The sequence below is a fragment of the Barbus barbus genome, assembly GCF_936440315.1.
Source record: "Barbus barbus genome assembly, chromosome: 42".
In the NCBI taxonomy this organism is placed as follows: Eukaryota; Metazoa; Chordata; class Actinopteri; order Cypriniformes; family Cyprinidae; genus Barbus; species Barbus barbus.
This window is the reverse complement of record NC_136720.1, coordinates 6,146,406-6,174,310: the sequence shown is the minus strand read 5'-3', so window position 1 is coordinate 6,174,310 and position 27,905 is coordinate 6,146,406. Positions and strand designations below refer to the sequence as shown.

General features: G+C 39.2%; 1 protein-coding gene across 1 annotated transcript; it reads right to left on the bottom strand.

The window, feature by feature from the left end:
* Nucleotides 1-283: 283 nt before the first annotated feature.
* On the bottom strand, nucleotides 284-27,905 carry LOC306861574 (nuclear pore complex protein Nup50-like). Its single transcript, XM_079403934.1, has 8 exons — nucleotides 27,757-27,905; nucleotides 26,985-27,063; nucleotides 26,496-26,579; nucleotides 26,233-26,410; nucleotides 9,649-10,260; nucleotides 7,203-7,284; nucleotides 6,996-7,114; nucleotides 284-1,003 (listed from the first exon to the last, which is right to left on the bottom strand). The coding sequence occupies exons 2-8, from the start codon at nucleotides 27,051-27,053 to the stop codon at nucleotides 804-806; spliced, it is 1,344 nt and encodes a 447-aa protein (XP_079260060.1). The 5' UTR covers nucleotides 27,054-27,063; nucleotides 27,757-27,905; the 3' UTR covers nucleotides 284-803.

Sequence of the window (27,905 nt, the reverse complement as noted above, 5' to 3'; positions counted from 1 at the left end):
GATAAAAAAAAAACCCATAGATCACTTTCAGGACAGATTGCCATAAAGCATTCATCCTAAACCTCAGCAGTTCTGTGGTCATTCAATGTACAGAACAACATCCACACATGCCATAATCCAAAATAAATACCATCACAGAAAGTCCTGTGAGAAAATGAGTTGTGTATATTATATATATATGTATATATATATATATATATATATAAAATAGCCAAGTCTATCTGATCACTTCCTCATATATTCCTCGAAACTGTGGGGAATTACTTTTGATTAGAGCAGTGGAAATCTTCAGATGCCTATTTTATTCTCAAAACAAATATTAGAAGCAAATCAATATTTCAAGATCTTCAAATGTAATACTGACCTCTAAACAATGGTACAGTTTTCCATATTTGCAGGAGGCAATCTTCTCCACACTTATAAATTGAGTCACAGAATTAAAAACAAATCAACAAAACGATCTTTGTAAAACAGTCGGCTCCATCTAAACCTTGAAGAATTCCTTAAATAGCAGCTAAATTAAAACTCAAAGGAATGTCGATGAATCCAGACTCGTGTCATTGCTATAACAAAATGTGGCCGCCGTTTCTCAACCATCTCTGATACAATGAGCAGCATTTACAGTAGGACCACGAGTGATTTCACAGTAGGTGAACCAATTGGTTTCCGTCACTCTTCTAGACGATTTACAGGACGTAGACGAACAATTGTAGATCAGACAGAGAGTGTAAATGTGTGTCGTGTTACTGGAGTCGTACGAGCCACATTCAGTCAAACACATATGAGCGGGGGTGGATGTTGCTTTAGGCTTTTTTCTCTTGCAGGATTCGATGCAGCTCGTCTGCGTCCTCTGCTGTTTTCACTCGTATGAGCACTGGGACGGGCATGCTGGGATTCTTGTCGTCCACAGGAGGGTTTGGCACGCACACCACCATCACGTTGTTTTTGCCAGTTCGTGTGCAGGGCATGGAAGAGGGCACCACGATGTTCAGCAAGATGTTCCCTATGGAAAACCAGAAAAGCCAGTAAGCACTCATCCATCCCATGCTAGGCGAAGTTCTGTGTACAAACTAAAGCTGCATAACTTTTTTCAGGATTCTTTGGCGAGAGCAGCATTTATTTGAGGTAACAAATCTCTTAACCGTCACTTTTGAGCAATCTAATGTGTCCTTAAAGTAATATTTGTGTCTTTTTTAACTTACCCTAAACATCTGGGCCTGTACTCACAAAACACCTAAAGGCTAAAAGTAGCTCATAACTTGCCGATTTAGGAGAAAATCTTAGAAATAATGGGCGTCAGTCCTAAATGAAGACTCCTTAGGAATATTTCACAAAGCGTTTTAGCTAGGGGTGCAATGGATCGTAGATGATCCATACAGACCAATCCGCACGCATGTGATTTGCAGATTAACTGTTAAGTTTAACTATCATAGAGTGAAAGTTTATCATTTGCTCGTTTTGTCTTGCCAATTTACACATTCAAGCAATTTCAGACGATTCAGATGAAGGAAAAGTCTAATCAGGACTTGCGCACCGTTTTCTGTGCTCAAATAATAGTGACTTGACTTAATTTGACCTGTGTCAGTATTAGGTCTGTGCATTTAGTCTTAAAGAGACAGCAGCCTATAATACCTGCTTCTGTCTGCTAATCATCTGGATTTAATTTATGCAGTAAGCATTACTGTGACTGACTTTAAGTACTTCTATACCCCAGCAGAAACTACTAGCTTAACTACTAAAGTAAGCTTTTAGTAATTATTGAAAAGCAAACTTTTTTTTTTTTTTGCTGATCCGAAAAATGATCTTTTCCGTTGCACCACTAGTTTTACTAAAACTAGATCCTAAATTTCTAGTTTTAGAAACTAGTTTAGTGGACTAAACAGCTGTGTGAGCAGAGTGACCACACACACAAAAAAATTTTTTTTCCCCAATCAGAAGCCCTGGATGAACAGAGAGGTTCGCCTCCTGCTCAAAGCAAGAGATGCAGCCTTCAGGTCTGGAGACCAGGAGGCTTACAGCTCAGCCAGAGCCAACCTGAGGAAGGGTATCCGCCAGGCCAAACTCACACACAAACAGAAGATTGAAGAACACTTCAATTCTTCAGACCCCCGGCGTATGTGGCAAGGCATACAATCTATCACAGATTACAAACCACCTAACTCTGTGCCCCCCTCCAGCTCTGCCTCCCTCCCAGACGAGCTCAATCACTTTTATGCTCGTTTTGATCAAAATAATAAGGAGATCTCACTCAAAGCTGAGCATCAACCCAGTGAACTGCCTCTCACACTCTCCACATCAGATGTCTACTCCACTCTGTGTAAGGTGAATGCACGGAAGGCAGCTGGCCCTGACGGAATACCTGGTCGTGTGCTTAAAGCCTGTGCGGAGCAGCTAGCTGAGGTCTTCACGGACATTTTCAATCTGTCCCTGGCCCAAACAACTGTCCCCACTATCTTCAAAACCTCCACCATCGTACCAGTACCGAAACATTCCACTGCCTCGGTCCCTAACGACTTCACTCCCCATCATTGCCCCCATCATTGCCAAGCGTTTTGAGAAACTGGTTGCATCCCACTTAAAATCCTGTCTCCCTGCTACACTAGACCCATTCCAATTTGCCTATCGCCACAATAGGTCAACAGAGGACGCCATCTCAACAGCGCTTCACTCTGCCCTCACCCACCTGGACAGTCAAAACACACATGTGAGAATGCTGTTCATAGATTTCAGTTCTGCATTCAATACTGTAATCCCCTCCAAGCTGATCTCCAAGCTCAGCCAGCTTGGAATCAGCACACCCATCTGCAATTGGATTCTAGATTTTCTGACTAACAGACCTCAGTCCGTTAAGTTAGATAACCTCTCCTCCTCCATCATCACCCTGAACACCGACGTGCCACAGGGCTGCGTACTGAGCCCTCTCCTGTACTCCCTCTTCACCCATGACTGTGTTCCTGTTAATGGCTCCAACACCATAATCAAATTTGCAGATGATACCACGGTGGTAGGTTGCTAAATGGTAGGTTGCACAGCCTTATGCAAATATTTCTACATCATGACGTAGACATGTGGGGACGTGTTTTAATGAGGCGTTTTAGCCCGGTCTGGATCAGCCTTCTCTTTTACACAGAATAAATCCTTTTGTGAGAGACTTTCAGCTTTGTAACTCTGCAGATCTTATACATGCACAAACCAAACACACTACAGAAAAAGGAAAACATTTAGTCGCATCATATGACCCCTTTAAATGGTAAATGTGTGCCTATTTATTGTTTATTTATTGAGCCACTTATCAAACGTTGTTAAAAGTTTCCAAAAAAAAAAAAAAAAAAAGAAAAGCTAAATGTGTTACTAGGAGCATTTGGAAGAAAAATTTGCAAGGGTAGTTTGAAAAGTTAAATAAAGTTATATAAATAAGTGAATAAAGTTGTTATTTTTGTTTTCTTTGCACAAAAAGTAGCTTCGTAAAATTACAGTTGAACCACTGATGCCACATGGATTATTTTAACGATCTCCTTGCTTTGTTTCTGAGCCTTGATCATGTTAGGATGCTTGCTGTCTATGGGAGGGTGAGAGAGCTCAAGGCATGCATCAAAAATATCTTAATTTGTGTTCCAAAGATGAAAGAAGGTCTTACGGGTTTGGAACGACATGAGGGTAAGTAATTCTTTCTTTCTTGACAATTTTCATTTTGGGTAAAGTGAAGTACCTTTAAAGTACAAACTAGTTGACCGCATTTCATGAAATGCCCTGCAGGGGGATCCAGATTTCCTCTAATAATTTGATCTCTATTAGGGTGCTTTCACACTTGGTTCGCTTGCCTGGTCCGAACCAGAGTTCAATTGCTCCCCCCTCCCCCTGCTGGACAGCGTTAATATTTTATTTGGGTCCGAACCGCGGTTCGTTTGCATCAAGCCAGCAGCTGTTTACCCCGTTGCTTAGTAACGACGGCGCAGGAGAAGGCAGCAAAATGCATAACATTTCTCTAGAGATGCACCGATTGACTGGCCAGTGATCGGAATCGGAAGATTTTTTACATGATTTGCAGTGTCACGTCTCGCCGATTCTGAGCAGATCCTTTTATTGCCAGCATCACAGCACACTCACAGTCGCATGCAAACACACAGTTTCGTGTGAGAATGATTCTAATTTTAATTGCATTGTGTAAACGCGACTGATAATGTATTTATGTTGTGCCAGATGAGCGTGTGAGGGAGACAGCACACACAAAATAACTCACAGAAATGTATAGATGCATACTACGGTAGAAGAAAAAAATATATATTTTCAATATATGATTTTGATAAGCAACATTATACGGCCACGATGTTTCCCCGAATATCAATATCAACACGATTGCAACGTGACACTGATTTTATACAATAGTATTTAAATAAACAAGAAGCTAAAATTAAGTGACAAAATATTGACTGTTTTTGTTCAATTTTGCTGATGAAAATAGTTCCGATCAAAGCCATAGCAGAACTGTTGTGTGTCTCCGAGCAACACACAGCGGTGTTTCGTTACTGAATGAATCCATGTTTTGGAACGAATCGAGTGAGCCAGTTCATAAGGACAGTCACTTGCCTCATTTCTGAATGAATCAGCCATTTGAATGAATCGGTTCAATGAATCAATAAATGAAGAGGTGTCATACCAATCACAAGTGCAGTATGGAGTACCTCATATTCTTCGTCATCAGCTAGGAACCTAGGCTTACTTTTTGATAGCAATCTTTTCTTCAAAAAACATATTTCTAGCGTTTGTAAAACTGCATTATTCCATCTTAAAAATATATCTAAATTACAACCTATGCTCTCAATGTCAAATGCAGAAACATTAATTCATGCATTCATGACCTCGAGGCTACATTATTGTAATGCTTTATTGGGTGGTTGCTCTGCATGTTTAATAAACAAACTCCAGCTGGTTCAAAATGCAGCAGCTAGAGTTCTTACTAGAACCAGGAAGTATGACCACATTAGCCCGGTTCTGTCAACACTGCAATGGCTCCCTATTAAACATCGTATACATTTTAAGATCTTGCTAATTACCTATAATGCCCTGAATGGTTTGGCACCGCAGTATTTGAGTGAGCTCTTATCGCATTATAGTCCTTCACATTCGCTGCGATCTCAAAACTCTGGCCATTTGATCATTTCTATTAAATCCATTAAAGGATTGTTAGGTTGCATTAATTAGGTCAACCGGAACTGGGAACACTTCCTAAAACACCTGATGTACTTGTTACATCGTTAGAAGAATGGCATCTACGCTAATATTAGTCTGTTTCTTTCTTATTCCGAGGTCACCGTAGCCACCCAGATCCAGAATGTATCCAGATCAGATGGTGGATCAGCACCTAGAGATGACCTCTACAACCAGGACACCTAGATGAGCCCTAGAGACTGATCCCCAATGAAGACCCTGTCTCCAAAACGACCATCGGGACAAGACCACAGGAACCAGATGAGTCCTTTGCACAATCTGATTCTGCTTTAGCCTAGACTTAAACTGCTGATTTTGTCTGGCCAGAGGAGAACGACACTATTTCGACAAACTATTTCACCGTCTAAATACTGTAAAGCTGATATAAAGCCACCCGGCTTTATATCAAGCCGATGTAAAGCTGCTTTGACACAATTTGCATTGTTAAAAGCGCTACACAAATAATATTGACTTGACTAACTCAAAACAGACACTTGCCGCAACCTACTGGTGGTTTAGTCGTATTTAAAAAGCATAATTTTATAAACATTTATTTGTATGTTGTTAAAAAAAATAAACATTCATCTCATAAAATTATTTATGCATTTGAAATTGAGTGTAAATGCATTTATGACACCTCAGTCTGTGTAAATGCATCTAATGCCACTTCAGATGCAGCTTCTGTTTCCTCAGCAGTGGAAAGATAAAGTTTGTTAATACTAATTTCATTTGAATAGTAACAACTCTACAGTTTCTTATGCTAACTGAATTAATTTAAAAAGTAAAAATTTGATGTGAAAGATGACATTTAATAAGGTTAGGGGGAAAAAATGACCATTTATAAATGACATCTGTTTTGTTACATACAGCAACTCATTTTACGTTAGCCATTTCTTCCTCTTTCCAGTCACAGAGCACTTTATTTTGAGAGTTGTTTAAGTGAGAGAAAATCTGTAACTTAGTCCAGATTGGGGGAATTGTAATGTTTAATAATTTCTTTTATTATGTAAATTGAAATTTGCATAGATTTTTGTTTGCATATGCTGTCAATTATAGATCTTAGAAAGAAAATCGGAATTTGCAAAAATTGGAATCGGCCAAGAAAATTGCAATCTCTACATTGCTCTTCATTTTTATATTTATATAATTTTGACATTTTATATTTGTTTATGAACCATTGGTTTTGTTTCCAAAGCTTCAGTACATAACGACACTTAAGTCTGTTTTAGGAATGTACTTCAAATGCTCTAAAAAACGCAAAAGGCGAACAGAAATGAGACATACAGCTCATTGTTTGCAGCACGTCAGTCACGCTCGTGAGTGAAACGCACAAACACACATTTTTATCAAATAATACACCATAGCGGTTCACTTCCACGATTTGGTACGATTGCGTTCACAGCAGCAGCAAACCGTACCGGAGTTCACTTGAACCGTACCCCAGACCAACCTTTTTAAGCAGACTCTGGTATGGTTCGCAGGTGCGCACGCGAGTTCGGAAGACAGCGTTCACATCCCAAAGAACCAAACTGACGCCAATCGAACCCGGGTGCGCACCAAAAGTGATAGTGTGAAAGCACCCTTAATCAAACAAACCATTAGATGTAACAATTGCAACTTTATTTCTCATACTGTAAGATAAAATGACAGTGATATCTGTGATTACTTATTGCGACTTGATATCTCACAATTTACATCTCATTAATTAACACAGACCTCGACTATAGTCATCAATATAAATCTGTATCTGGATTTAGTTCACTGATGACATAGATGCAGACACTTACCCAGGTTGGTGTCGGCTCGCACTAAAAGCTGAAGTTTGCTCTCAGCCACCATCTTCAGATGAAGTGTTCCGACCCCCTTCTCCTTAAACTCTCCATCCTTCTTATAAAACAACTTACACCTGCAGAAAGATCATTTTGAAATATAAGATACAAGAGAAATAGATGATGTGTTTGTTTAAAGATTGAGTGATGGGATGTTATGTCTACTTTTTGGAGTAGAAGGCATCTTTCTCCTTGATCTCTTTCACCACAGGAACGGGCGGCTCCTCTGATTCCTCCCCATTTTCATCTAAAACAAGGAAGCACAGTAAAATTATGAGAAAAAAACTTGTGCGCAATAATCAAAAATAATCCTCTTATAAATGTTAGTTCTGTGAGCGCACTCATGTATCATGATAAACGATACAATCGATAATGACAATAGCCCACAGGCAATTTCAATATCAATTAGAACCTTCATGCATATTGAATGTGCATTCTTCCCCCATACTGTACGTTTACTTTAGTACACCATCATAAAATATACAAGATTTAACCAGTGGATATAGAAAAACAATCTCGAGAACAAATCACTCCCATTGATATTGATTTTAAAAAGGACATCCGATGCTAAATGTACTTTTACATGGTGTTCGAACTTAAATGCGTGTTGGCAGTGCGTGTACACAACCACCCTATAATGATAAAAATCCACACAGTGCTTTTTTTTTTTTTTTTAAATCCCAACAAATCATAAGCACTTTCTCAGAGCAAGCCGTGCACAGATTCTTGGCAAAGTGACGTAACTTTGCCCAGGCCAGACGACTGTAAACAAACACGTTTTATCAGACCCTGAGTGAGCTGTAAACAGTCTGCCATTCTTGTCTAGACCTGCTCCGGCATCAAACAATGTCTAAGCGACTGAGGTGTTTTGTTGTTGGATGTAATAATGAACATAGCATTCGTCATTTACTCCCGGCATGTGAGCCGCTGAAGACGAAGTCAATTACTTTCTTTTTTTGAAGGGAAAGCACCCCCGATCTACCTAAATGAGTCTATGTTCATGCAAATTATTCATGATCCAGGTTCATCTACAGAAGAAGTGAGTTTATTTTTATTTTCTTTTATGAATCTTTGCAAATGGTCTTTCCAAATAATGTGCTAGTTAGCATGTTCCGCCTCTCAGAAAACGGCTCGTCACCCCACGGAAGAGAGTGGCGGGGTCAGCAGAGCTCATTAGCATTTAAAGGGACATCCACCAAAACAGGTCGCTGTGAACAGATGTTTTTGAAAAAAATTGTTCACAAAAAAAAAAAGAAAAAAAAAAAAAAGATGTTTCTGACAAGGTAAGAAGGGTATGGTTTTACACTACCTTTGAGAAATTTTATCCAAAGTATGTTATAGACTTTTCATGAAGACCCTAAAGAGTCATACCAACTTGTGGAAAAAGGGCATCCGATGTCCCCTTTAAACCCGGAAAGAAAAATAAAAAATTTATTTAAATAAATCTTTGAAACAATCTCGAAACAGGTGTTTAATTCTTAACCTTTTAAAGACAAACTAGTAGGGATATCACATGAACCGATACTACGGTACCAAGTCGGTATTTACATTTTACTATCCTGCCGGTACTTGTTTTTCTTCAGTAGCATAAGTACCGATCGTACCGAAGGTAGCGACTAGCGAGGCTGCAATTCTTCCGGAACTGACGGGGGCAGGCAGCGCTGATCACGCGCACACAATGTTACTGACTGGCTGACAGCTTACAGCTTGTTCATTCGTTGTGTATCCGTCAGAGGATTATCCTTATTAACATTATTGGCTAATATTACTGGCTTAAATAATTGTTTATGGTTTTAAAAAAATATTTTCGGTCTGCCAGTATGTCAGTGAATTGTGTGTGCATACGTGCATGTGTGCGCGCAAGCGAGTGCATGTGTGTATTATTTGAAAGCCAAGTGCCACTTGTTGTGTTTTTGTAATGTTAAATAAAAGAGTTAATGTTTAAGTAATATTGTTATTTTTTTCCGTGGTATCGACTTCGTATCGAGTATCGTGTACTTTTAGAGGTATCGGTACCGACTACTAGATTTTTGGTATTGTGACATCCCTACAACCTAGTTTGACCATGATTGGACAACAAATCAATTTTGAACATGTATTTCTACATATCTTTAGTTAAAAAAATTATGGAAAAATTATACTACATGCAAAACCACAAACGATAAGAAAACCAATATATTTTTGCACACAATGAATGCTATAGTTATACCTTTACATTTTTACAACCTTCAATTTGCACACAGTTTAAAAAGTATAATGTGCAATATTGGGGAATTTAAAAAAAATTAAATTTAGTTATTTAAAACAATTTTCCCCAAAACAAAGTAAAATTTATTTTGAAGAAATCAGATTAACCAATTATGAAAATAGTTAATTGCAGCCTAAATTTTGTATTTTGTTTTGTTCGTAGTATTGTTTTTCTTTTGTTCTGCACATTATTCTAATATTATTCTATTAGATAGACTGAAATGAAACAGAAAACTGCCTTGAAATACAAACTAAGTGACACCACTTACAATTTGACAGTGAGAAGCTGACCTATGAATGTGAATCAGTGTGTTTGCAGTATTAGTGAATAAGTGAACAGGCTCTACATGTGCTGCTCACGTACCTGCAGTCTGGCTGGTGCTGGCTGCATTCAGAGAGGATGACACCGCAGGACTGACACTACTGACCGCTGTTCCAAACACAGACACGCCTGAAGAGGAGGAAAACGAGAAAGACGGTGCTCCGCTGGACGCAAGTGCGCCAAGCACAGAGCTGTCCACCTTTTGGCCAAAATTAAAAGAGACGCCTGGAGGAGCCGCAGCTGCTGGCTTGTCTGCTGCAGCACCATCCTTGTCTTTAAATGAAAAGAGCTGTGGTGCTGCACCGCTGACCGATGCGGTCATAGCAGCACTCGTGCCGGAAACAGAAGCTGTTGTTCCGCTCGTCAGAAGCTGCTTCTGCTCCCCTCCGAATGATGTGCTCTCCGCCTTACTTTCTGATGTGCCGCTGCCATATTTCTTCTCGATGCTGGCCAGGTGTCGCTCGTAGTCACGGAAGATGGGGTTGAGGTCGCACAGGGGGTTGTCATTGACATGCTTGGTGATCCAGTCGCGCACAGAGCAGTTTAGTGCGGTGAGCTGCCGGTTGTATTCTTTACTGCTGTGGGCGGAGCCGTTAGAGGTGACATCACCATCTGTGGGTTTGGAGGGGGTGGAGCTGTTGAACGTTAAGGGACCTGAGGATGAAAGGAGAGAAGTTAGGTGACTCTACAGAGCTGTAATATTACAAATGTTGCTTTGCTAACAGTATGATGACTGCTGCTCATCCTTCCTCTCTGACTGCAGGCGTTGCGTTCAGTGCAGCCAACTCAAGTCATATGACCTGATTTAATGCCAAGTCATGAATAGATATTTGGCCTATTATAAGAATAATGAAAGATGGTGGTTACAGACAAAATTCTGGCTCTCTTTAATGTGACCCTGGACATCCATCCTCTGAAAGCTGAATAAATAAGCTTTCCATTGATGTTTGGTTTGTTAGGATAGGTCAATATTTGGTTGAGATGCAACTATTTGAAAACCTGGAATCTGAGTATGCAAAAAAAACAACTAAATATTGAAAAAAAAAAAAAATTTGCTTTTTAAAGTTGTCCAACTGAAGTTCTTAGCAATGCATATTACTAATCAAAAATTTACAAAATATCTTCATGAAACATGATCTTTACTTAATGATTTTTGGCATAAAAGATAAATTCATCATTTTGACCCATACAATGTATTTTGGGCTATTGCTACAAATATACTCCAGCGACTTAAGACTGGTTTTGTGGTCCAGGGTAACAAATATGTTCACATCTCACACATCCCAGTGTAGTATGCAGTGACTAGAAGACATTTGTAGAATTGTTTGCCCAAGTAGTGCAACACTAACCAAAAACGGTGAATAAATAAAGGGTCTATTACATAAAAAAGCTAGATGGACACACCAATTTATTACATAATTATGTTATGTCAAAATTTGTGTCATACTAATGAATATCCTTGGTTGTGTGACTGTTGAACTCATGAAGCCAATTCTCAATGTGCTCAGTGCTGGGCATCATGTCAGACTGGGTTGGTGCCACAGCACTAAAAATACCAGTTTGTGGTTTATAGGGTAAACAGGCTCTGTGATTGCCAAATGAATAGCTGGAATAATACACAAATACTAGGGATGCTCCGATCAGGATTTTTGCAGCCGATACGGAGTACCGATTTCTTGTCATGGTGATCGGCCGATACCAATGCCAATTCTGATGCTTCAAGCTTTATATAACATATGTAATAATGTAATATACAGGTGCTGGTCATAAAATTAGAATATCATGAAAAAGTTGATTTATTTCAGTAATACCATTCAAAAAGTCAAACTTGTATATTAGATTCATTCATTACACACAGACTGATATATTTCAAATGTTTATTTCCTTTAATTTTGACGATTATAACTGACAACTAATGAAAGTCCCAAATTCAGTATCTCAGAAAATTAGAATATTGTGAAAATGTTCAATATTGAAGACCCCTGGTGCCACACTCTAATCAGCTAATTAACTCAAAACACCTGCAAAAGCCTTTAAATGGTGTCTCAGTCTAGTTCTGTAGGCTACACAATCATGGGGAAAACTGCTGACTTGACAGTTGTCCAAAAGACGACCATTGATACCTTGCACAAGGAGGGCAACACACAAAAGGTCATTGCTAAAGAGGCTGGCTGTTCACAGAGCTCTATGTCCAAGCATATTAATAGAGAGGCGAAGGGAAGGACAAGATATGGTAGAAAAAAAGTGTACAAGCAATAAGGATAACCGCACCCTGGAGAGGATTGTGAAAACAAAAAAACATTCCAAAATGTGGGGGAGATTCACAAAGAGTGGACTGCAGCTGGAGTCAGTGCTTCAAGAACCACCACGCACAGACGTATGCAAGACATGGATTTCAGCTGTCGCATTCCTTGTGTCAAGCCACTCTTGAACAAGAGACAGCGTCAGAAGCGTCTTGACTGGACTAGTGTTGTCAAAAATATCGATATTTCGATAAATATCGATACTGAAATATCTGAACGGTACCAATATTAATTTCCCGAAGTATCGATACACCGATACTAGCCGAGCTGTCACTTTAACTTCTCTCCAAAGGTGCGTGGACAAGACCACACGTGACCGCACTCGTCTCCTTCGCTCTGGTTAAATGGCAAAAGTGAAGTGAATAGAAAGATGACTGCTCTGGTTGTTAAAGAACACAGCAGGTGCGCTATCTGTAGGGATCTATGATCTCCGCGATGCAGAGAACGCACACGGGATCCAGTCATAAAAACGGAATTTACAGTTTAACGCGGAATGTCACGGAATTTGTCAAAGTTTGGATGAATTAATCAAAAGTAGGTCATTACACTTAAATCAAATCGCGATATGGACTAGTATCTGTAAATATTAAGCTGCAAAAGTGGATTTAAATATGAATCCTGCATGTTCTGCGCGTCTCTGTGTGAATGTGCTGCACGTGCGGTTGTGTTTACTAATGTGGCGCTCGCGGTGATTTCAGCGTCTGCCGTCCCAATGAGGACATAAATACATCAACAGTATCTCCAGAACTGATCTGAAAGGCACTTTACGAGCATTTTACCATTTAATTTGAGTAAAACTAGCGTCATATCATACACACAGAACTTTAGAAGTATTCACGGCAACCAGTCAAAATAAAAGTTCGGTTTAACTTAGCCTATTAAAGACGTGTGCCAGATATTGGCTATATTACTATTATTTAGTAGAATGTACATAATACTACTACTTACTACTACTGTTAATTTTTTTAAAGACATAAATCACAAAATATTTAAATTTTAATAGTAAATCCTCTTCATTTGCCAAAAATGTAAATGTTTAATTTTCAAATATAAATGAATTAAAATTGTTTTATGCCTTCATCTGATATCCAGTAAAATTTAAATACACAACACAGAATTTCTGAGGGGGAAAACACATTTCATAAGGCTACTGTAAGAATAAATAAAAATTGTTTGTATGCATTCAAATAGCCTAATAGACATGCTAAAACACTTTTATTGTTACCAAATTTGGTAACAATAAAACATAAGGTGAGAAAAAAATAAAACATTTCATACGGCCCTAAACGTGTCATTTTTGTTACACTTTTAATAAATTAAATGTTAAATTGTATAATTTTCATGATTTTAATGAATTAGACATGCTTTTAGATTAGTAGCATTTAATTTGACCATTAAAAAAAAACAAAAAGAGTCCAGAAAAATTCAAACGGAAAAAAACGGAATCCAGAAAAATTAAAATGGAAAAAAATGGAATTTGGAAAAAAATTTAACGGAATTTGGGGAAAAATAAAACAGATTTCATATGGCCCTATATTTTTAAATATTTTGGTTATGAAGCAAATGAGAATATCAACAAATAGAACTTTGGATTTTAATTAGTACATGTATTAGTAAACGTTAGTTTCAATTAACATTTAACTAAGATTAATAAAAGATTAATAAATAAAACAAATGCAGTACCTCAAGACATTTTTTTGTTCATGTAAAATATACCGCATGTTCTCGACTTGTTACATTTATCTTTAAATTAAAAAAATTACCCCCTTAATATTGTGGCAGTTTTTTTCTCCGTGGTATCGAAAATGGTATCGAGTATCGATATTTTTCAAGGTATCGTATCGAAGTTAGAAATTCCAGTATCGTGACAACACTAGACTGGACTGCTGCTGAGTGGTCCAAAGTTATGTTCTCTGATGAAAGTAAATTTTGCATTTCCTTTGGAAATCAAGGTCCCAGAGTCTGGAGGAAGAGAGGAGAGGCACATAATCCACGTTGCTTGAGGTCCAGTGTAAAGTTTCCACAGTCATTGATGGTTTGGGGTGCCATGTCATCTGCTGGTGTTGGTCCATTGTGTTTTCTGAGGTCAAAGGTCAACGCAGCCGTCTACCAGGAAGTTTTAGAACACTTCATGCTTCCTGCTGCTGACCAACTTTATGGAGATACCAGGAAGTTTTAGAGCACTTCATGCTTCCTGCTGCTGACCAACTTTATGGAGATGCAGATTTCATTTTCCAACAGGACTTGGCACCTGCACACACTGCCAAAGCTACCAGTACCTGGTTTAAGGACCATGGTGTCCCTGTTCTTGATTGGCCAGCAAACTCGCCTGACCTTAACCCCATAGAAAACCTATGGGGTAATGTGAAGAGGAAGATGCAATACGCCAGACCCAACAATTCAGAAGAGCTGAAGGCCACTATCAGAGCAACATGGGCTCTCATAACACATGAGCAGTGCCACAGAATGATCGACTCCATGCCACGCCGCATTGCTGCAGTAATCCAGGCCAAAGGAGCCCCAACTAAATATTGAGTGCTGTACATGCTCATACTTTTCATGTTCATACTTTTCAGTTGGCCAACATTTCTAAAAATCATTTTTTTTGCATTGGTCTTAATTGATATTCTAATTTTCTGAGATACTGATTTTGGGACTTTCATTAGTTGTCAGTTATAATCATCAAACTTAAAGGAAATAAACATTTGAAATATATCAGTCTGTGTGTAATGAATGAATCTAATATACAAGTTTCACTTTCTGAATGGTATTACTGAAATAAATAAACTTTTTCATGATATTCTAATTTTATGACCAGCACCTGTAAATAATCAAAAAAATTATTCCTTATACAGTGAATTTTAATATTCCTTTAAAATGGTGTTTATGCATAATATGTGTATCAGGATACTCAATAGAAGACAAAAATAAATGCAAACAAAATGTTTCTGATGCAACCCAAGGCAGAGATTGGCTAGGACTCGAGTCGCATGTTTAGGCTATAGCCTTCAGACTTGACTTGACCTGAAATGACTCCAGACTTTACTCGACTCGAGGAAAAGGACTTGTGAATATTTAAAAGCAACTTGAGTCTTTTATCCTTAAATACTTATATAACTGATTTTCAAAAGGCGGACCTCATCCTGCCATCCATCCGGACCGCGAGCCGTAACAGCAGCACCATTTTTAAGTGAGCAGCATGTCAACAGCGGAGAGATTCACATAACAAGCGCTCAGGGTCGTTTATGGTAAATATCTTTCTGCGCTATATACTCTAGTATTTTTATCTAAAGCTAAACACTCTTTATTCGAGCCCTTTCAACTCCGTGCGCTTTCTCTCTCTCTCCCGACGTGCGTCGGCACCAAGTTCAAGAGCTGCCGCAGTTATTTTAACAACGACAGAAACATGGCGAGAGGCAAAATTATAGATTACTTTCGCTAAAATACAGCAGCAAAAAAAAAAAAACAATGCTGCAAATATAGTTATTTTTCTTACTATTTATCTATCATTTAGCATCATTAATCTATAAGTACATTTATATATATTTAAACACCAATATGGAGAAGTCTGATGTAACTTATAAGGTCAATACTGTTCAATATAAGACTGAAGAGGAAAAAAGAAATAGAAACACTAAAACTACTGAAAGAACAAAACGGTTATCCACGGGCGCTGCGGATAATAAGCGAGTCGGGTAATAAAAAATGCATTCTGATTATTTGCGGGTGGGTCGTAAAATCACAAATGCAATAACTACATTTTTCTAAAATAATTTTTTTCATTAGGCAGATGATTTCATTTGTGTATGTGTGTGTTCGCCTGATCGGGAAGTTGCAGTGACAGAAACGGTGACATTCCAGATAAAGTTTAAAAGGAGTAAAGCCTCTGTTAATGCTATTGAGTAGGCTAATATGGCCAAAGAAGATATGTTTTATAAATAAATGTTCAAAGAGCAGCCGCGATCAGCTCCGGTGCCTGTGCCATAAAGCCTGGGCTCCGCAGACACGTGCAGTGATGCGCAGATCAGCTCTAACGTCACTGAATCTGCTGTTAAAAATTAACCACCCATTCATCATATCATCATGCAAAACATACACGACATATAACGAATTTTTCATTGTTTCTCGAAACGTCATAGCATTTCCACACTGGTGATGACTTGCAGCATATGTCCCCACGTATCATATACGTCGTCACGCGTTGACGTCATCAAATTGCGATCGGTTCGTGAGATCGGCCAAATGTATGAGTACCGATCGAGTCATAAAATGTGAATATCAGCCGATACCGATCTCCGGCCGAACGATCGGAGCATCCCTAACAAATACAGAAGCAGAACACTGCTGCCCAAAATAGACTATGAATTGAGACCAGATCCAGAGTGAGCCACAAACAACTGGATTATTTATGAAGGTGAAAAGAGAAAAGATGATTTGTGAATGTAGACAAGTATTGTCAGAGTACTTAATCAGGTCACCCTCAGATTTGAGGCAAACAGTAGCACAACATATGCGCTAGACCATGCTCTATGTCCAAAATTCAAAATCAGTCAATTCACATTTGCCCATGGTTTTGCCTGATCTAAATTTAACATTTTGCCACACCTGCTGGGTGAATTTGTCCGTTTTTTTGTAAATCAATGGAATTAAGCAGTTTTGTTTCCTTATTCTGTGACAAAGAGTGCAGATCATTAGCTGTAGTGAGTTGCATTGCTAAACACAGGGTTCCTACACATTTTCCATTTCAAAATTCCATACTTTTCCAGACTCAAATTTTCAAAGCTCTCAGCTCTTCAGACCATATTTAACATAAATGTTTCATAGAGCATTATTTTCAGCTTTATATTTGGTATTTAGTACAGTGAAGTGAAGTGACATTCAGCCAAGTATGGTGACCCATACTCGGAATTCGTGCTCTGCATTTAACCCATCCAACGTGCACACACACAGCAGTGAACACACACACACCGTGAACATACACCCGGAGCAGTGGGCAGCCATTTTATGCTGCAGCGCCCGGGGAGCAGTTGGGGGTTTGGTGCCTTGCTCAAGGGCACCTCAGTCGTGGTATTGAGGGTGGAGAGCGCGCTGGAAAGTCATCTGTAACTATTGTTATTTTCTTAGGCGTTTTTCTATTCATTATCTTGAAGTGACAACAGAACCCCTAAAAAAAAAAAAAAAAAAAAAAAAAAAAAAAACCCCACAGATTTGTACATAGGGCTGTGACGATGGCAGATTTTTAACACCGCGCTGTCAATGGACCAACTACCGGAGGTGATATATACATATACATACATAGATATATATATATATATATATATATATATATATATCTCGATTAAACTCGTCAGCTCATTAGAAGAGACTGAAATGGGTCTGACCTGAAATGGGTCAGAAAAGGTAGAGTTGAGAGAAAATACGATGCGTGTCAGATCTGCGTCATGTTCGGTAGCGGCAGCTCTTCAAGAAACAGCAGTCAAAACAACCTAATAACCAGCTGCTGTGATGTCTGTTCATCAAGAGAAAAAAATAAATAAAATAAATAAATAAATAAATAAAAAAGGAAATCAATAACTTTTATAGCTTTAAGGATTCATCTGTATTTAGTTTAGAATTTAGTGTTTGATAACTTTATTCAATTTCTGTATATTTCTGCTAAGGGGCACAGGTAGATAAATATGACATTTATTATAATGGGTTTATGTGAAGATTGTTTTAAGTTCACTTAAATTAGAAGTTATTTTTAAAGTCTAATAAATGTTAAAATTGATAGTGCTGGTTGTAATTATAATGTAAAGTTCAATGGTTAAATATTGGGGAAACATTTTTATAAGGAAATCAGTATTAAACAAAGGGAAGTCGTGGCCTAATGGTTAGAGAGTCAGACTCGTAATCCAAAGGTTGCGGGTTCGAGTCTCGGGCCGGCAGGGATTGTAGGTGGGGGGAGTGAATGTCCAGCGCTCTCTCCACCCTCAATACCACGACTGAGGTGCCCTTGAGCAAGGCACCGAACCCCCAACTGCTCCCCGGGCGCCGCAGCATAAATGGCTGCCCACTGCCCCGGGTGTGTGTTCACGGTGTGTGTGTGTGTGTTCACTGCTGTGTGTGTGCACGTTGGATGGGTTAAATGCAGAGCACGAATTCCGAGTATGGGTCACCAGACTTGGCAGTATGTCACTTCACTTCACAAATATTAAAAATATACTGTATGTTGTTTGTACCAAGGTTATTTTCGTAAACGAAAACTAAAACGATTGATGAAAAAACTTTCGTAAACTGAAATAAAAGAAAAATGACAAAATATTTGAAAAACTAAAAACTAACAACAGTTATTGAAAAACTAACTGAAATAAATTAATTAACAAAAAATAAATAATCGTTTTCGTAATTATTACATTCTCACCCCTTGGCGGAAAAATACAGCCTATGAGCTGTGAGACTCTTTAGGGAAAGACCTGTAAATGGCGCATCACGCGCATGGGGTTATCTGCCGGAGAGACGCAAAGCGGTTTAAAGAAGAGTCCTGCACGGGTCATGGTTGGTAAATGTGCACCAGCAGTACTTTACAGAACACCCGACCCGTTATCCGACAGCAGCACTAATTTATTTCTGTACCAGACCAGAACCGTTTGACAAAGACCGCGAGTCGTGAGCCGAACCACACCCGCATTAATCTACAACATCAGGTGGGCAAAATTATTTATTTTCTCATGTAACAAGCAATCAAACCAACATTAGGCATTCTAAGTTGGTGCTTTGAAGAAAAACGGACACGTAGCGCAACATGATAGTTAACAGAAAAAAAGATGAGAACGCGCATCCTTTCTGCAAACAATACAAAACTTGACTTCATCTAATATAACCAAATTAAGCTATATTTATTTTCATATTAAATAATTCAACACATTATTAGATATGATAATTAAGCGCAACTTGTGTAGATTTATTTAGTAAAAAGGCCTGACTGCTTCCTTTGGTGTATATTTGTATACTTTAACATCTAATCAATCTTAACAAGCGTTAATTTTGTGTTGATAAATATTTGCCTTACTAATTATGCCCAAGTCTTTTTTTGGCCTTTGCTTTGGAAGTGATCTGTTAATTCTGCTAAACTTTAATTAAAACTGAAACTAAACTATATAAAAACTAAATAAAAATGTGTTCACAAAATAAAAACTAAACTAAAACAAACAAAAATTTGAATGAAACTAATAAAACTAAACTTAATTTCTATAGCAAATTCGAAAACGATATTAAAATTAAACAAATTCAAAAATTCAAAACTATGATAACCTTGGTTTGTACATTAATTTAAAGACTGAATGTGAAATTATTGCAATATAAAAGTATTTTTAAAAACTTTAATGTTAGGTGGGATTAATCACGATTAATTAGTTAATATTTTTTAAATCGACCGACAGCACTAATATATGTGTGTGTGTGTATGTATGCATGCATGCATGCATGCATGTATGTATACACACACACACACATATACATACTCAATTTTGAAACAAAAAAATAAATAAATGCGGGCACGACTCAAACATCTATTAATAAGCGTACACGTACGTGTTTATTTTAGCACTTCCGTCCGTGAACACGGCAACACGCAGCCTGCAAAACACTAGGCCAGTGGTTCCCAAACCGGTCCTAGAGGACCCCCAGCCCTGCACCTTTTGCATGTCTCCCTTCTCTAACACACCTGATTCCACTCATCAACTCGTTAGTAGAAACTGCAAGAACTAAATTGGATGTGTTACGGAGCCATACAAAATGTGCAGGGCAGGGGGTCCTGCTGGACAGGTTTGGGAACCACTGCACTAGGCTATCAATGAAATACAGTTAAATAAGAAAGTAGCCTAAATAAGTAACGTTAGCCTAAATAATTCATAACTTCATTCACATGCTGGAAAATCTGCGTTGGCCTGATAACAATTAGAACGTAAACACTAATGCTTAGGCCTAGCTTGGCTTTTATACAATTTAAAATTCCAGAAAAAGACTTATGACATATACAGAAAAACAAATATGTTGATATTGTCTGGTTTAAAGGGGACCTATTATGCCCCTTTTACAAGATGTAAAATAAGTCTCTGATGTCTCCAGAGCGTATTTGAAGTTTTGGCTCAATATACCCCACAGATAAATTTTTACAGCTTGTTGAAATTGGCACTTTTAGGGTATGAGCCAAAACGCACTGTTTTAAGTATGTTGCTTTAAATGCGAGTGAGCTGTTACTCCCGGAGAAGAGGACGGAGCTTCAAAAGCTCCAGCTCCGCATTAGCAGTGCTAACCTTTGCATATAAACATTCCACTATTAATACAAGTGAAGTGAAGTGACATACTGCCAAGTATGGTGACCCATACTCGGAATTCGTGCTCTGCATTTAACCCATCCAACGTGCACACACACAGCAGTGAACACACACAGACCATGAACACATACCCGGAGCAGTGGGCAGCCATTTATGCTGCGGCGACCGGGGAGCAGTTGGGGGTTCGGTGCCTTGCTCAAGGGCACCTCAGTCGTGGTGTTGAGGGTGGAGAGAGCGCTGGACATTCACTCCCCCCACCTACAATCCCCGCCGGCCCGAGACTCGAACCCGCAACCTTTGGGTTACGAGTCCGACTCTCTAACCATTAGGCCATGACTACAAGCCTGTTATCTTTACAGAAAACTACTTGGTTTCAAAGTCAGTCATCTGATTATACTGTGCATAATAAATTCACGTTTATGAATTACACCGATGGGGAGCACTGCAGGATAAAAATAACAACATAGCTGGTCTCATGCTATCACAAACTTTATAAGTCCCACTTCTGATTATAAGCTCGACAACTTCAAGCGATCGACTCACATTGCTTTCATATGCAACTTTCAATTCACCCCGATCAGGAGCTTTATATGAACGTGCGCTCATCTGTTTTCAATGCAGGTTAACCTCGACGCTTCATCTTCCCACTCATTAAACTCTGACAGGTCCTTTACTGCAAAGAGACGCTCACTGCAACACTCTAAAGTGATGAAACTATGGCGCTATGTACTTTTTAAAAAACATTTTCATAGGTTTCACGTTATATCGTTGGCTCGGAAAATATGTAAATGTGCATGCCCAGTAGCCGCAGCTGTATCCCCTTCTAACCTTAACCACAAATCAGAGAGTAGATTAACTTCGGTGGATTTAAACTTGAAAAATGGTGTGTTCCGCGGTTGTTTACCAACAAGATGCCGCCGTGCATGGCAGCCATTGTGCTTGGCTCTCCAGTTGTTTGTGTTTTTGTTAGTTTTTCCAGTTTTTTGTTTGTCTAACACGATCAGTTTCACCAAGGAAGAACTGCTGAACATTCGGCAGAACACTCCACAAAATCTCCAACCGGTTTTCAATTATTCGGATGTTTTGCTGAACATAGTAGTCGGCGGAGCTGCAGCGCTGTTTAGACGCTTTAGGACGCGCAGACGGGGGGGGAAGCGAGCCGGCGCTCTGGTGAAGCTCAGACAGCATGGATTTCGAATGCCATTGCCTAGTATCCATCTGGCATGTGAGTATCGCGATATTTTGTTTGGCGATACTGTATCGATTCTCCAAAACGGAATATCGATAAAATTTTTTTTTATAAAAATTCATAGATTCATGGCAGTTGTTTCATTTTGAGTTCATATCCCGACCGCTAGATATCAATCTTCATCTCTGAACTTAAACAGTAGGGGTGTGCATTGGCACTGCCCTCACGATTCGATTCAATTACGATTCACCAGGTAACGATTCGATTCAATTCGATTCTCTGATGCATTGCGATCCATCAAAATTCTACTGCACACAAGGCAAATTTTTCATCAGTCATGAGGCAATACAAGCAGATATTAAACAACAGATTTTATTGGCTGCTATGTGTCTCCTGTATCTTTGACATAAAAGTTATTAAATAAAATAAAATGTAATTAAATAAAATGGTACAGGGTATTGGATACGGCATTTTCAAACCTGAAAAAGAAAACAATCAAAATCAGTGCTTTCAGTGCTTTGAATGAGAAATGTTTCTCTTCTCTCTGCTTAAGAACCATTTGAAATTAAATAAATAGAGCAATAAAATAACAGCCAACTTTTTTCAGCAGTGAACATAAATATTTTTTTTTTACACACAGTAAAATAGCAGCTCTAAGACAGGCCACTTCCTGAAGTCCTGTGCAAATATTAAAATAATAAGTAGCACTATTTTAACAACAACCACCCAGGAATAAAAATATTCAGTGCATCAACACACAGTAACCACTTATTACTGTGAAACTTTTTTCAAGTAGTAAAGTGCAAACTATTCTCAACAAAACAGCAGCTTGGCAGCTTTAAGACAATGGCAAAATATGCCTGCCCTGATCCTACATCACATCAACTGCATAAAACAAAATATCAAGATGTGAAATACAGTAATGTAAACCAAAAATAAAGTGTGTAGGCTAGCCTACTACCAAATTTGTGCAAACAAACAACTTCTTCCGTCCGAGTTCAACATCACCATCATCAACAATCCGTTTCAGAGTGAGGAAATGTATAGTTTAACCTAAGCCTACATCATAACTTCTCACTGTTTAGCATTTGGCAGATTTTACACACCGCGTAAGACTTGTCTAGTTTCCTATTCACTTCATAAAATCCAAAATGTGCCCAGATGTCCGCTTTCCAAGCTTTAGGCGCGTTTTTAATAACCCGTCTATCGCGGTCATCTCCCTCCGCCTCAGCCATCTTGCCCGTTGTTGTTGTTATTCCCCCGGAACCGGAAGTATTTGAAACTTCACAACTTTATTTTCCGCCAGAAAATAAACAGTGACATAATCGATTATGGCACTTTGCCGCATCGATGCTGAATCGTTCATGCCCCGCATCGCGATGCATCGCCGAATCGATTATTGTTGACACCCCTATTAAACAGTGACAGGAAATACTAGCATCAGGGCACTCCACTAATGTTAGCGTTAATATAGTTCGCTGCCAGTAATGGAGGATGAAAGAATTGTTCCAGTTGTCGTTTTGATGTACAAAGCTGAAGTGTGGCGCCATTAGGGCTTTTGTGGTAATGTCCGCCCCTGGACCGGCGCGAGCGCAACCTCGGTTCTGCTGCATCCCGTGTTGAAGAGTCTTTGTGTGGGACGCAGCGGGCGGTAGAGCGGGGGCGTTTTGTGCAGTTGGAGCAGTGCTCGCTTCGCGGTCTCGGCGATTCCACGCGGAATATAAATACAAACTGAAAAACCTGTGAAATTTAAGTTGAAAGGATCTGAGAATGTTTAACATCTGTATTTTTATTTGATTGTTTTACAATAGTTTTCTTTCTCTGCAAGCACTTTATTTTCCATTGATATTAAGCAGATATAATTTTTTGTTCAGATCAAATGTTCTGACATTGTATGTCACAATTATAAACTTAAACTGTTAACCTTTAAAGTAGAGTTTATAAATATATATTTTTCTCTTTATAAAATAAATTTTACATTTACACCTACATTTCACTGCTGGTTATACCCTGTATAATTGTGTATGTGACAAATAAAAACTCTTGAATCTTGATACATACATTTAACTAAAGAATCATGCAAGCACTTGAATATTTCCCGCTTTACTCGTACTGCACAAAAATTGGTTCAATAATGTTGAATGTTATAGGGACTGATTATATATCTTGTTGCAAACACAGATCCCAGTGTGTTCTGCAGTGTTCTGGTTAAACAATTTTTTTTTTTTTTTTTTGGCTAAGGTTTGCATATGGTGGTGTGTTCTTAATGACAGCTTACCTAAAAAATATATATATCCTATTCCTTAAATAAGAAATATCCCAATATATCACCTTATATAGCTTACAGTATCGCAATGTATCGCAATATATCGCATCACAACCCCTGTATGGGGAAGTCATGGCCTAATGGTTAGAGAGTCGGACTTGTAATCCGAAGGTTGCGGGTTCGAGTCTCGGGCCGGCAGGAATTGTAGGTGGGGGGGGAGTGAATGTCCAGCGCTCTCTCCACCCTCAATACCACGACTGAGGTGCCCTTGAGCAAGGCACCGAAACCCCAACTGCTCCCCGGGCGCTGCAGCCATAAAATGGCTGCCCACTGCTCCGGGTGTATGTTCACGGTGTGTGTGTGTTCACTGCTGTGTGTGTGCACGTTGGATGGGTTAAATGCAGAGCACGAATTCCGAGTATGGGTCACCATACTTGGCTGAATGTCACTTCACTTCACATCGTGATACGATTTTTGCCAATACACAGCCCCATCACAGACACATAACAACAACACCCAGACTCTGTTTTAATCATTCTCGGGGACTTTTAATAAAGCAAATCTCTCCCGCGAACTGCCAAAATACAGACAGCATGTTACATGTCCCACCAGAGACAGTAATATATTGGATCACTTTTACACAACAATAAAAGACGCATATCACTCTGTCCCACAGGCAGGTTTAGGACTCTCTGATCACTGTTTGGTTCATCTTATTCCAACCTACAGGCAGAAACTTAAATCTGTTAAACCTGTATTAATTAAGGACTGTAAAGAGATGGACTAATGAGACAGAGCGGGTTTTACAAGCCTGTCTCGACCTTCCTGATTGGAGTGTTTTTGAAGCTGCTGATGATCTAGACGAGCTCACAGAGACTGTAACATCATATATCAGTTTCTGTGAGGATATGTGCATTCCTACCAGGACTCATCTAACTTATAACAACGACAAACCTTGGTTCACTGCAAAACTTAGACAGCTCCGTAAGACCAAAGAAGATGCTTACAGGAATGGGGACAGAGTCTTGTATAAACAGGCCAAATACACACTGGAAAAGGAGATCAGAGTGGCAAAGAGGAATTATTCCGATAAATTAAGAATCCAATTCTCTTCCAGTGACACGGCTTCTGTGTGGAAAGGTCTGAAAGACATCACCAATTACAAGACACCATCCACCCAGCACTGTGGAGAATCAACAACTGGCAGACGATCTTAATGAGTTCAATTGTAGGTTTGAAAAAACACCATTCACACCTCCTGCAACCCCCCTCTCCCCCACACCTGAACTGTAGATAAGAGAAGATGACGTGTGCCAGGAACAAGAGAAGGAAGGCACCAGGCCCAGACGGTGTGACACCAGCCTGTCTGAAATCCCGTGCGGACCAGCTGGCCCCCATCTTCACACAGATCTTCAACAGATCACTGGAGCTGTGTGACGTCCCCTCATGCTTCAAACGCTCCAGGGTTCGTTTGAAAGCGTGCCGAGACCACCTCTTCAAGGAGGTCTCGGTACGCTTGTTTGGTCCGCTTACCCGAGTGCGATTGCTGCTTTCTCACCTGCCCAAACGAACCGCACCAAGAGGGAAAACGAACTCTAGTGCGATTCAACCGAACTAAATGAGGCAGGTGTGAAATTGGTAAAAATTAACAGTAAAAATTTTTACCAAGTCCAATTGGTAAAAAATAACCAACAACAAATAGCACTTTAGTGGTGTAAATGGCGGAGGTCTCAAACAACACTGAATAAGAAATAAATAAAAGAACAGAAAAGTAAATAAATAGCTAAACTGTATACAAGCTGAACAGATTTTAAAACGCTTGGTATCATACAATTATACATTTTACAGATGAAAAACTGGCCAACATGAGGATGACACATTACCAGGGCCAGTTGCATAAACATAGCCACTATGTTAAGACTCTGTCTTAAGAACTAGTTTGACAAACTAGTAGTTAGCCAAGAGGAAATTAGTCTTACTTTTATGATTCAAATTGGGCCAATCTACCGTTTTGCGCTTTCTTTCACTTCATGTAAACAACCCATGAGCATGGCACTGCTGCTTATGTAATACACACGCGTCAGCCCGCACATGCATCCTGATACTCTTTCCACAATGGCAGCGCACCGCAGCAGACGGGATGAGGAGGATTATTTTTGTTTTCTTTGGGCACAAAAAGTATTCGCGTAGCTTTGTAAAATTACAGTCGGACCCCTGATGTCACAGATTATTTTAATGATGTCCTTGCTACATTTCTGGACCTGGGAACATTGCAGCTGTGTTTCTGTCTATGAAGGGTTTGAGGGCTCTCTGATTTAATCAAAAATATCTTAATGTGTGTTTCGAAGATGGGTTTGGAACGACATAAGGGTGAGTAATTACTGACAGAATTAAAATTTTTGGGTGAACTATCCCTTTAAATTAACAGCCAACCAGTTACTCATTTTATTTACTAGTCAAACCAAATTTCACTCACATTTGACCTAAGGCAAAGTGTTTATTTTGGACCTTGGACTTACTACTCACACCGAGTTCATGTAAAAGACTTACCACTGTTAGTTTTAGCAGACGTGGGAACATTAAAACCAGCAAAGGATGGGGCCACTGATGCTACGCTGCCATTGGTCAGGCTGGATAGAGGTTTGAAACCAGCGCCATTACCGAAGCCTGAGAAAGATGTGGTCCCTGAGAAGCCCTTAAATGCTTTGAAAGCCCCTCCACTTTCTCCCTGTGACAAAAAAAACAAAACTCATCAATAAAACACCCTTGGAACACATAACTGGATGTCTGCTGAGACACAAGAGAAACCTTACCTCTGCTCCTACGCTTCGGCGCCTGGCTTTCTTGATGGCGCGATTCTTCATCACATCTTCACTCGCAATTGAAAACATTCCTGCCTGAGACCACAAGATATTTTCAAACAAACAAAAAAAAATATGCTTGAAACTTTGGATAGCACATTTCCGCCACTGAAAAAAAAAAGGTAATTGCGACTTCTTGCAATTCTGACTCGGAATCTAAACGAGATATAAACTTGCAATTGCGAGTTAAGTCAGAATTGCGAGACAAAAACTTGCGATTCTGAGAATATAGTCTGTTTTTTTCCTGCAGAACTGAACCTTATAACTCGCAATTGCGAGTTTATATCCAACAATTCTGAGGGGAAAAAAAGTCAGAATTGTGAGAAAGTCACAAACATTTTTATTCAGTGGCGGAAACAGCTTCCATAGATAAGAGTGTTTTCACTGGGAATGTAAAGAGGTTTGACAGTGAAAGTGTGTAGATGCTGGAAAGTGTCACACCTCCTCGCCCTCATCTTCCTGATCCCAGTTCCTGTCCGTCAACTCTTTTTCAGCAATCCGCTTGGCCATCACAGCTCAGCTGTCAAATACAAAAAAAAGCAGAAAAAATTGATTACAATACAAAAAATAAACTGGAGAAACGCTAGATTACAATACAAAGTAAAGGAAACTTGTTTAACGATTTTTTTTTTTTCAAATGTTTTTCTTTCACCACAGAAGTACACTCAAAGATTAGGCTGTGTTTAAAACTTGGCTACTGTTGCTGGCCAGTTCTGTTAACTAGCTTCACGTGACGTACACAAGCAGGACCAGTTCCTGGAGCAATATTCAAATATCAACAGATTATAAGAAACCTGATTTAGTCCTCCGTTCTCGACCGTACTATTGAATTTGACCCATTCGAGATAAGACAACATTCAAACCTTCATTATAACAACTAAAACAACCGAATAGTGCTAAAATACTTTTAGATGCTAACAACATGACTCGTTAATCAGGTCTGGGTAAAGCATTTCATTTGAATGACGTTACAGATTGCGCAAACTACCGGCAGATGAATATTAGACAGCTCAAAACTGATTTTAATCGCTCAATTTCTGACTCAAATCGCATTAAATTATATCCACGGTGTGCTTATCTACTGAAAGGCACATTTATGCGAGTATGATGCTTTAAATTTGCTGATGAAGGGCCGGTTGCTGAGTAAATACGAATATGATGTAATACGGACCAGTGTGAAATAAACCACTAATTAATGAAGATCTACACATACCTCACACTGTCTCCCGCCAACCGTTCGCGCCACACACACACACACTGTATCAAATGTTTGAATGATGACCGCGGGAATCTCGCGCATATAGGAACAGGCCGCGCGCTCACAACGCCATCTTACAAACCCGTCTCACACTGCGCATGCGC